Consider the following 12,271-nt stretch of genomic DNA (forward strand, 5'->3'; position numbering starts at 1 on the left):
AAATGATATATATATAGTAACAATAGCAGAGTAAATGAACACATCTTACTCCATGTATGCACAGACTGGAATGAAGCAATGCAGTTCTTACATCAGCACACAAAGATGACAGAAGGTAAACATTTAGTACAGACAGCAGTACGCACAAACACTAGGGAAGCAAAGCACGCTGGCACAGTAGCGTGTATTGAATGCGCTAGGAATTTTCCCAGGGATAACATTTTGATTAAACTTCTTTGAAGCTAATATTATTTCACTGACGAGATACTCAAATGCAATGTCTAGGGAATCTGACAAAATGCTTATCAGGAGACTGGACTGGTTTGCATTTAATTAGTGAAGCACTGTTATGAGGAATGACACCAGCATAACTGCAATAACTCATCTGGATATTTGTCTCTGCGGATGTTTGTACAAATGCTGACAGTTCCATTCAGACAACCAGAATTGATGCTCAGCCATTGGAGAGAGTCTGTCTTAGAGAGTCTGTGCTAGTTGTAAGCCAGTAATATGACTCACACTTGCAAGACTTTAATTGTATTCCACATTGCATAATTAAACTCCATTTCTGTAAACACTGTTCAATATATTGACTGATAAGATATGCAGTTAATTCCAGCTAGTGAAGTCAATTTAAAACACCACTGAAAAGCTAAGCACAAAATGACTTTCTTGTTTCTAGTACAGAAAGCTTAGCTACATATTCCATCTTCCCTTCATTACATTCTTGTTTTCTGCTTTCTGTTGCCAGTAAAAAAAAAAAGATTATTGTTTCCTTTTTTCATTGTTACTTTGTTCTTTTTTATCTTTCCTCCCTCTTTTGCTTACCTGTATTAATCTACTTCTTATATTTTAATTCATAAAAGTATTTTCCACAGAACATTTATATTTTCCTTCCATCTACCTTTTTTATTCTGCTTTATGATTCCAATATACAAAGATTTTCTTTTCCTTTTTTTATTTTTGCTTTCCTTTGTATATTTCCACATTTTTCTCTTCTATAAATTAATATTGGTCTTAGTTTCCTTATTAAATTAATGCCAATATTTTTCTACAGAATTTAACAGTTGTTAACATCTATACAAAATAGTATAATTTGATACATAAATTATAAATGGGTCATATAAGGACAGGTTTCATCATAATACAATGGATTACAATGGATTACTGATACAATAACATTGTATAACTGTATTGTACTGTATTACTGAAGCAATAACATTGTTATTTAATAATGGAGCTCTCAAAGTATAATGGATCGAATTAGAGATGGTTTCTTAATAATGTAAAATAGATCAAGTAAGGGCATATTTCATAATAATACAAATAAAAGCATGTTCCATAACAATACAAATAAAAACATGTTCCATAACAACACAACAAGAATTCCTTTATACAGTAATGGAACTGGTAAAGTATAATTTGATATGTAAATAATAAATTAATCAAATAAGGGCAGGCTATATAATAATGTTGAAATGGATCAAATAGGGACAGGCTTCATTATAAAGCTGAGCAAGAATGCTATTATTCAGGGATGGAACTGCTATAAACTCATAATGACTTGGCCAGGGTTGCTAGATTACAGAAACCAGATGAGTTACAAGAATATAAAAAGAAGTTGGATGGGGTACCAGACTATGGATATTGGGATAAAAAGTAATGCACGCTGAAGTGAGTAACGTAAGAAATCCCTGTTTTATAGGAGCAGAATTTCTACATTATTTAAACTGCCTGTAATGTTTTGTAGCAAGGATATTGCCTGACTACACAAAGGAACACTTTGTATGTGGTATAAAACATATATAAGAGAATATAGTGTTAAGCAGTAGTAGTATTAATGTAGTCTAAGTCTACAGCACACCTCTAACGGGGGTGACATGAAGAGCTTATTGTGTTAATTATGGTGGTTTTCATGTTAAGGCAGGGGATACTAATGATATATATGTATTTGCAGGGCTTTGTCTTATACAACAAACTAAAGATCAGAAATGTTGAACATTCTACATGTGGTAACAAAGTCCTACATGCAATGTAAGCTGAGAATAATGTGAAAACCTGAAAAAAAGAAACACTTCCACTGATACAGGAGAAACACACTATAAGGGACACAGAGTGTCATGTATTCAGCACAGTACATACAGAAATGCTAATTTTATTTTTTCAAACATGGAAAAGTGGCACGCAATAGTAATTACTGCACTCCTATGTCCACTTAATATAACAACTGCTGTAAGCCTCACATAAGTACCTATATACTAACTGCATAATTGAAAGATAACTTTTTTTTACTTATTAAAGAAATAAAGCACAATTATTCTACCCTTAAAAGGAAAGCAAAAATAAAACTCTTAAAAAAAAAGTCAGGTCAGTCTGGCAATATTCTAAAAGCAGCACAAATCGGGTATCTAAAAGGCTATTATCAGTTGTACAGTAAATGTTCCACTGCTTTCTAACTATATTACATGGGACTTCTCTCTTGCATCTCCCAAAACATCACCTATGAGACCGTTGTCTTAGGAGATGTAAACATTGATGGGAATGGCCTAACCAATGAAAGCCCAAACTCCTGCATAAACCTCTTTGGCTTTTCCCAGCTGATCTCAAACCCAACCCGACTAAACAAACACAGTAACTATAGCTTCACACTAGAGTGGATCCTCACCTCCAGTCTCAATCTGTACCATAACCCTTCCACTCTACCTGACAATTTAGTGATCACTATCTCACCTACATAATTAGACACCCACCTCAAATACACAAACCCCATCAATTCAAAGACTGCCGTAAACTCTCAAACTTTAATCCCAACACTTTCAACAGCCTGCTTTCATCAATTAACTGGTCCTTCCTCCACAATCTACCTCTGGATAATGCTGTTCTTGCCTTTAACTACATTTTCCTAGATACACTCAAATCCCTAGCCCCTATCAGAAAACCTAGGATTAAAACTCAATATGCCCCCTGGTTCACATGACACCAAAACTCTAATGGGTAAGAGAGATAGTGCACGGGAAACATGAAACATATCCATTTCTGATCTTCATACCTACAGAGAGCTCTGCAATTTAACCAAAAAAAGGTCATCCTTGACAAAATTAGTTGTTAATTCTATTGCTTTCCCTATCTCTATACTAATCAATAGATCTATCAAGGAAAGCTCTGTGCCTAATAGCTGGAAAAAAAAATCTTTGTTATCCCACTGCATAGAGGCAGCAATGCAACAGACCCCTGTAATTTCAGACCGATTTCCATCTTACCTCCCCTGTCTATAATACTTGAAAAATGTATCCACAAACAGCTTCTTTGTCTTATTCTCTAAGAAAATCTCCTTACCCCCACTCAACATGGCTTTCGGCCAAAGCACAGTACTGTTCCTGCTCTAACTTCCTTTATTAATACCACCTCAAAAGCATGTGACAACAATAAATTAGTTTCCTACCTGTTCCTAGATATATCCAAGGCATTTGATACCGTTTCACATAGGCTACTATTATCCAAACTTGCTTCTCTTAACCTCTCTAACTCTACTATTTCATGGTTTTTCAGCTACCTCTCAAATAGATTCCAGGCAATGAAATGGCATTCCAACTTCTCTCCCTTTCTACCAGTACAAACTGGGGTGCTGCAAGGCTCCATCCTTGGCCCCCTACTTTTCAACATTTTTATTGATAACCTCCACTCTTCTCGTCCACTGTCGACCACCATTCAATATGCCGATGATTCCACAATTATCTCCTGCTCTGACAGCATCACACACCTTCATACCCCCCACACAAGAAACCCTCCACTCTGTCGAAAGATGGCTTACTTCCCATCAATTACTACTGAACCCTAAGAAAACTAAACTCCTCTTGTTTCTTCCTACCTTCCTTCATCATCACAAAACTTCCTTCTCGGTCTCCTCTCTGAATAATACTATCATCTCATCTGAATCCCACACCAAATTCCTTGGTGTTATAATAGATGGCCATCTCAAATTTAATCTACACACTCAACAGTGCATAAATAAGACCCATCAAAAACTAGGTCTGCTCTATAGACATAATAAATACCTTACAAATGCTTCCAGACTCTCCCTTGCACAAACCTTTCTACTGTCCACACTGCTCTATGCAGCCCCTATTCTTACACACCTCCAATCATTCTCACTAAACTAGAACTCACCTATAACAAAAATAGCTTGATTTGCCTCCAACCTACCTTACCACACCCACCATTGCATTGCCCTAAGAAACCAGCAGTGGCTACAATTTCATCACCAAATTCTAATGCCACAGCTTCTCTTAGCTCATTCAATTCTACATCAGCCTTCTTCCTGTCCCTCTCTCTCCACTCTCATCCAGTCCTATATTCCCAATCGCTCTCTCTGCAGCTCTCAACAGAACCTAAGCAGGTCTACATGCCCAACAAAAATATTGGTAAATTACTTTATAGCTTATTACTTTATAGCTATTTATTACTTTGTAGCTATTCCATAACAAATGCATGGAACAAACTACCTCATAATGTCAGATATAATACGGAACCTAACACCTTTAAAACAGCAATTAAAGACCACTTCCACAAATCATGGACATGTCTCTGCCATGACCCTACATAAGCTATCTTCCTCTACCATAGACTGCTGCCCTCTCAGATATTACCATACTTGTCCTGTCACTGACTCCCTACTGGTTATCTTTCTTTCTGGTTCTAACTCCATGTTATCTTTCTTTCTGGTTCTTACTCCATTTATGCTTTACTCTGTTTTTTCATTTCTACTGTATACTAGCTTCAGTCATATACGTTAGTACTCTTCACCATCTAATATACTCTTTACTTTGTGCTCAGTATTCCTCCTTCTCTTATTACAGCTTTCCTATAAATATACTTAAAAGCGATCACTCTTTGTTTTCCACAACACTTATGCATATGCCCATTATCCTGTCTTTAGCTCTGATGATAAATCACTGAGTTACATGTACTGTATTATTTTCTATAGAATGTGTTTCTTATGTAAAAACAGAACTAGTTAGGTACAGATAATGTTAGTTATTCATTGTTTGTTTGTTTGTTTTTTCTTTTGTAACAACTGTCTATGTTAATTAATGTTTATGTAATGTAATACTGGAGCTTTTCTTATCGGGTCTCTGCTGAGAAAAGGCTCTGCCCAATTAGATAAACCCAAGTGACAGTTTAAGGGTGACATTACTGACTGCTGTCATACTTCTATTCAATGCCATATTAACAATATGCCAGACAAAGTAACCTAGAAGGGAAATGTGAGTCTGTGATTACTCCATAACAATGCAATTCAAACACTTGGACATAGGTAGTACATTATTAAGGTAAGTAGTACACAAAATGATCTAGATGGCCTTGTTGCTATAACTCCACTACCCTAATGTTTGCATTACAATTAAACTATTAACAATCATGTACATAGCAACGTTTTTAATAAGTATGAAGACTATATTACTCGTGAGCTGTCAGCAATGTACATGGAAATGTGTCATGAGAACATATGTAAAACTGTATTACTCCTGTGAACTATTTGCAATGTATATTACATGAAATGCTCAAGCTCTGCAACTATATAAGACTATAATTTTGCTGTATAGCTCTTTCTGCTATGTATGACATTTATTGCTTTGAGATGTAAACTACTCCTGTCACTGTTATTTAAATACTGTCTATGTAATAGTTTATGGAATGCAAACTAACTCATCTATAATCATTTCAAAATTCTTAATGCAATTCTCATTTAACCGTTACATCTGCAACAAGTTGGGCAATTGCACCATATATGTATGTACGTGGGTAATATATTTATGTATATGTATATAAATAAACACACACACATACACACACACACACACACACACACACACACACACACACACACACACACACACACACACACACACATGCACGTGCACACACACACACACACACACACACACACACACACACACACACACACTGGAAGTAGCAAGGGCAGTTTAACCACATCCTGCTGGATATTGTAATATAATATGAACACTTACGTCAGCATGACTTTACTAAAAATCAACATTCATGGCATCATATTGTAATATCTGCTTTATCCTATTTAGTTTAAATGGGGAACTATAGCCATTCTCCAGAAACAGCAGGTATAGGGCAGAAAACAATCTTGGGTGGGGCACCATTTCATTGTAGTTTGTGCATAAATTTGCACACACACAAACACACACACACACACACACACACACACACACACACACACACACACACACACACACACAAACATGCTGCATTCATACTTATGGTTAATTTAAGGGATAACAGATCCACCTAGTGCTATGACTTTGAGATGTGGCAGGAAACCAGGGCAAAAAGCTAAGACCCAGAAGTAGGCAGGAAGGGTATGTGCACTCCACAAAGAAGGCATACCAGCCAAAGCTTAACTACTGAACCAAAAACTGTGAGGCAGCAACCATTGCACCATTGTGCTGCCCACATTACCTATGAACAAGGTCAATCACCACAAAAATAACCCTATTATATTCACAGCTCTAAAGACTGCTTTGGTTACGATCTTTAAGTGATACCATGTGAAACAGAGCTTATTTATAAAATGTATCTCTTTGCACTAGCATTACGTGTTAAATGCCACTTTGTTAAAAAATGTGTCCCGATAAGTTTTAGTTAAAGTAAATATTGCACTGCTGACAAAACATAAAGACATGAAAAGTACTTCAACATAACAAAAATATTTTAATATCTAAACAACAATTTCTTACCATGCTAGCAGTTTTGGTATAAACATTATTTTCCAAATGACAGTTTCCATCATTGGGCACTACTATTCCCGCTAGTTTGCTGTCCAGAGCCAGATGAGAGGTCTGATCTGTTATCATAAGTAGTAAACGCTTAGCTGCTTTATGCCAGCCTATGTCATTCTAGAACAAAAAATATTACTGAGTATGATGGAACAAAATTCAGGCTTCAAAAGAACTATTCCAAATCTGTTACTATTCATGTGTTTCCCATTAAACATTATTCTGTTATTGGCATTAATCAATGCCTCTATGTAGCCATTTTATCAAACTAAACAAAGTATGATAACCTATAGCTTTACAGAGCTCTACCTTTTTTTTTTTTTTGGCTGGATAGGCACCAACCTTTTATCTTCTATACCCATGACTCACGCTACTGACGTTTTGTCATGGAGTACAAATATGAAGAAGTCTCACTGACAGAAGCACAGTGAAACAGTGTTTATTGTAATATGTTACAGTGCATAAGTGACCAACTATTAACAAATTCAGCAAATGCACCATCTTTATTACATGAGAAAACAAATGTTTAGAAATACAGGCACCACACATTATAGGTTCAGAATGCATTTAATTCTTGTTCATACTGGTAAAATGGCTTGTTCACCTAAAATCATTACCTAGAGTAGGCTAATTAAAGCTGAAAAATACTTAAGTAATTTTCAGACTTCTCAGTGTGTTGGGTGACCTGAGTAGTAGTCAGAGCTTTATCGTTCTACATCAGTGAAGATGGCATCAAACAAAAACATTTTCTTAATAAACACCTGAAAATAATCAGACTTAAAAGAAAATGATTGAATTCTGGTATGATAGAGGTAAGAGAAATGGCAGTCTGTGAAGCTCTGTGCCAGGCAACCCCCCCCCCCCCCAAAAAAAAATGTCAAATATCAGTATCCTACAAAGATGACAAAAAAGATCATGAAAGGCTACCACTTATGTTATTTAAAAGACCCAGTAGAGATAGAAAATCATAAAGACAAAACCAGTAAATGGCTGTTCAAATTAAAGAAAGAACAGGAGGCAACAAGGTAGATGAAGAAGCACGGGATATGATGACATTATCTATGCAAGGACAAACCAGCACTTCCATCTGTCTAGAGGATAAAATAAATAAGATTTATGCAGAGATTTGTAAGTTAAGTAGAAAGAGGAAAGACTGGGCAGCTGCAGTGGTACAGCAGTTAGCGTTGTCGCCTCACAGGTTCTCTGGTTCGATTCTCGGCTGGTGTGCCTTCTGTGTGGAGTCCGCATGTCCTTCCTGTGGTCAGGTGGGTTTTCTATGGGTGCTCCGGTTTCCTCCCACATCCCAAAAACATGCTGTAGGTGGATTGGATATTCTAAATTGGCCCTAGGCATTAGTGCGTGCATGTATGTGCCTTCCGTGGAAGGTTCGGCACCAGGCTGGCAACCTGACACCGTAAAACTCCACTGCCAATCATGAGCAGTCAGGTGATCTGCTGTGGCAATCCCTAACTGGGAAAAAGCCGAAAGAAAAAGAAGAAAGAGGAAAGATTACACTGCTTCCAATACTAAGACAAGTCCTCTTCCAGTCATTCTGACATAATTGTGAAACAGGAGGATGCAGAGAAGCAGATTAAGCAGAGAATAGTAGACTAGGAAACAAGTAAAACAATGCAAATAAAAATGAAAAAAATATTACTGAGAGGTATAGTATGACTATTAAAAGAGAAAAAGAAGAGAGAGACACTTTCAGCTTTCACTTTCACACAAAACAGAACAAGCAGTATATAGTAAAAGTATAATATATATTAAAGCAGTAAACAACAAGTAAGCAGATAGAAGAGAGAAAAAAAGAAGAAGAAGTAACTATATTATGCAGCAAGACAAAGAAGCAAAAACACAAGAAATCATAACAGGGGAAGAGGAGGAAATACTTAAAATTATGGAGAATGAGAGACAAGTATACACCAAACAAGGCAAAATTTATATTAAAAAATAATGACTCACATAACATAAGAGGTTTGGTGTTTGGTTTTGATTTTTTCACCAAAGACACACCACAAAGGGGCTTAATTCTGACCTTGGGTATTTATTGACTAAATGAAAATGACCCTCCTGACAGTTAACCCTATATTTATTCACTACTAACTAGCAGAAAAATAAAAGGATGCTATATACCAGTTATCAGGCTAGCTATGGAGGTGAAGGTAAGATTCAAACTTATTTACCCAGCAACACTCTGTCTAGTCTATCCCACTGGCACTAGAATGTAACTTGACTCAGACGCTGCCCTAGAAGACCTCAACCAAACAAGTGAAGTTTTAAACCAGAAAGAACAGAGTGAGGCTGAGAAACAGTAGGACAATAGCAGCATGAAGAACACAGTAAAGGGAAAGAAGGACGTTTCCCAGCTAACCCATTCCCTGTATGCCAGTGAAAACTCCTGCAGAAAGGAAAGAAAAGAAAGAAAGAAAGAAAGAAAGAAAGAAAGAAAGAAACAAAGAAATGAGAGCTCATTTGCATTGTGTCTTGGAATAAGTGAGGACATAGGAAAGGAACAATAAACAGACTATGGAAAACTAATAAGCTACTGGACCTAAAATGAAAAGTTAAGGCTTAATGAAAGGTGACTAGAGTGCCTTTTCAGGACTGAATATGATGAACTAGTTCATTATAAACATGTAATCAAAAGTAAAATTGATAAATTAACTGTGACATACTTCAGATTAGTGTAGAGAAAGAAGCTCTTTAGGAGGGGTACTAAACAAATGAAAATGTTAAGTAAAACCTATGAAATATATAAGCTTCAGGAGGCAACATATGTATTAGGTAAGGGTTTTCTCTAAAGCATTAATGAATGTCCTGACAGACAGTTAGGTAAGAGTGAAATGTGAAAGAGGATGGAGGGTTTGCACTTTCCCAATTGCAACCGTGTTAACATTGATGAAACAGAGGGACAATAACTATAGCATAGAATTTTTTTTCTTAATATGCAAATGCTAAGAGACCTACGGATTCAGAGTGCAATGACTTTGCAGTTAACTCTTCTATTTTTATTTTTTTTTTGGAAATAGCATATTTATTCTTATCAAACATTTCCATAAAGTATAATGAATGACTTCCTTAGATATGGTACACTTTTTCAGTTTTTTATCAGTGACCAAGCATAAATGCTACCTAACATTCCCAACCATTACCAAAGAATAAAATGTTCTAATTGAACTATGTTTTACTTTTTTTAAAAGATGTTTTCATATGTCGAAGCTTTACTTTCATAGAATCTAAGCACCTTCGTTTTCTCAAGCCCTCCCATCACTAGAAAACGTTTAAATTGATTTGAAAAGGTTAAACTGACAAGAAGTTCACATTAGAATTGTTACTTCACATTTAGTCAAGCCATAATAAAAAGTAAAACGATTATTCCCTTAAACCATATTCTAATAGAGCACAAGCATTAAAGCTTTATAAAATTAAATAAAAGACCCTGTGAAGTGTTCCGATAAAATGAAAAATGTGTTTTAAGTACTAGCACAGTGCACAAATTAAATAAGCAGTGAAATTGCTGTGATGTCCCTGAGATAAGCTGTGACATTTTATCAGTCATCTTAGTATACATTAGAAGAGACCAAAACCCTATAAAATGCAATAGTCTCATCAGTGATTATCCTGAAAGTGATTCTGGCTATGTTACAGTTGTATAAGTTTTTACTAAAAATTCTGAAAGTAAAGTGGGTAATTCATTTTGAAAGCATTTCCACTAACAGCCTTCCTAAAGTCTGTAACAGGATTTCCTGAACAATGGGTAATATTGACACTAAACAGAACAGTATGCTTAAGTAATTAAAAAAGAAGTGTTTTATTCTCCTTACCTGCACTGAAAAATCAATATTCGCAGAGACAAATGCAGCAGCATGTTTTGTGATTTGCTTTTCTGCTATAAGATTAGGCCTTGTATTGATAATTCAGTTGACTGGTAAGTTTTGAACTACTGAAGCAATGTGATCTCAATTACTTCTTACTGCCCTGCTTCAAATGAAACTGAATTAAGCCTGTACAGGAAGTCATAGCTGCTTCCTCCATGTCACCATTTCTAAAATTTTCTCACGGAACTAACACTTTCAATATACTGGCCCATGTCTGAATGAGCTGTCCAAGTTCCAAAACTGTTAATTTATTGGACTAAATTTAATATTAAAGATTATCTTTCTCTGTCAATGAATATAACTTAACAGCCTTAAACCATTCTAATTAAGCCAAAACTGTGTTTAATAGAGTTTTAACAACAATTCAGTGGCCTTTTGTCTGTGTCAGAGCTTGTCTCTGTGTATTACACCAAAGGCCAAGAAAGTAGTTGTGAATGAGTATTTATCGTCTCTACAAAAATGTTTTGTGTAATCAGCCTTACATTGAATAAATGAAATGTACCAAAATATATGGATTCTCTAACTGTAATTGTAAATAGGAAATGATTAAAACAAAGTCTCCTTTTAGTAGACTGCTGCAGCTAGTTCAGCTAGTTTAGAGACACATTTGGTCAAGTTAATTCACCAGTTACCTTGCAAATGTTATAATCAAATGCATACAAAGGACCAGATGATTCCACCATCTAGATCCCACCAGATCAAAGCAATTGATGTTGGAATGATGCAACATTTTAGCTATGCCTCTCTCAAGCATGAATCCCAATCAACGAGATGCAGGCCCTCTCAAACTTTATTCCAAAGTCAGAAATAGAATGTTTGAAAAGTATACTCTCGATGCTTTTGTACAAGAAAGGAACAAGCCAAAAGTAATGAGAGATAAACTTGACAGATAAAGTTAATAGAATAACAGATTAAATTGCATCAGTATACACGTCTTAAACAATTTCAAAATAATAAAACACAAATCTTTTACCTCTGTCATTACTCACTAATTACTATAAACGATTCACCAGAAATTTGAAACCTTTTCTGAGAAACAAGGCAAAAATATGAGACAATATCAGGGATGTTCTGCAAAACCAGGTGTAGTTGAAAGCCATGGTTTAAAATCATTCCTAAACATGCTTTTGGAGAATAGGAGGAGGAAATGGGAGATCCAGGCAAAGCAGCAACCTTTTGTTTATAAGGAAACACAGAGATGTTGAAGTATTTTTTAAGTAAAGTAACTGTACTATAATATATAGTAATCACAGTGACTGCAGTGTTAAAAAGAAATAGTGCATAGCTAATTACCTCTGCAGAATTCTAGATGTCAGATTGCAAGCAATCGAAAAAACAATAAGAAAATAATCTCCCTTGTACACTTTAATAACTTGCAGGTACCATTAGTGATGTAAACCTTATAGTAGTATTTTGCAGTCACATTTATTTATTTATTTGACATTTGTTTACCGGGGTGGTCTGACTGAGTCTACAGAACCCATTTACAGCAGAGGCCCAGGGAGAAAGGCTCCATATACAATACAATACAAATACAGTACAATCCAGTACAATAAAGATTACATTAGAAATACTATACAAAAA

General features: G+C 35.6%; 1 protein-coding gene across 1 annotated transcript in view; it reads right to left on the minus strand.

Moving 5' to 3' along the window:
• Positions 1-12,271, minus strand: part of ITGB8 (integrin subunit beta 8) — a 984,437-nt gene that overhangs the window by 290,103 nt on the left and 682,063 nt on the right. The window contains exon 6 of the mRNA XM_044064706.1: positions 6,768-6,926. Coding sequence (XP_043920641.1) covers positions 6,768-6,926 — 159 coding nt within the window. The remainder of the gene's footprint in view (positions 1-6,767; positions 6,927-12,271) is intronic.

Source organism: Protopterus annectens, chromosome 3.part0, assembly GCF_019279795.1.
Source record: "Protopterus annectens isolate FY-2018-M chromosome 3.part0, PAN1.0, whole genome shotgun sequence".
NCBI classification, from domain to species: Eukaryota; Metazoa; Chordata; order Ceratodontiformes; family Protopteridae; genus Protopterus; species Protopterus annectens.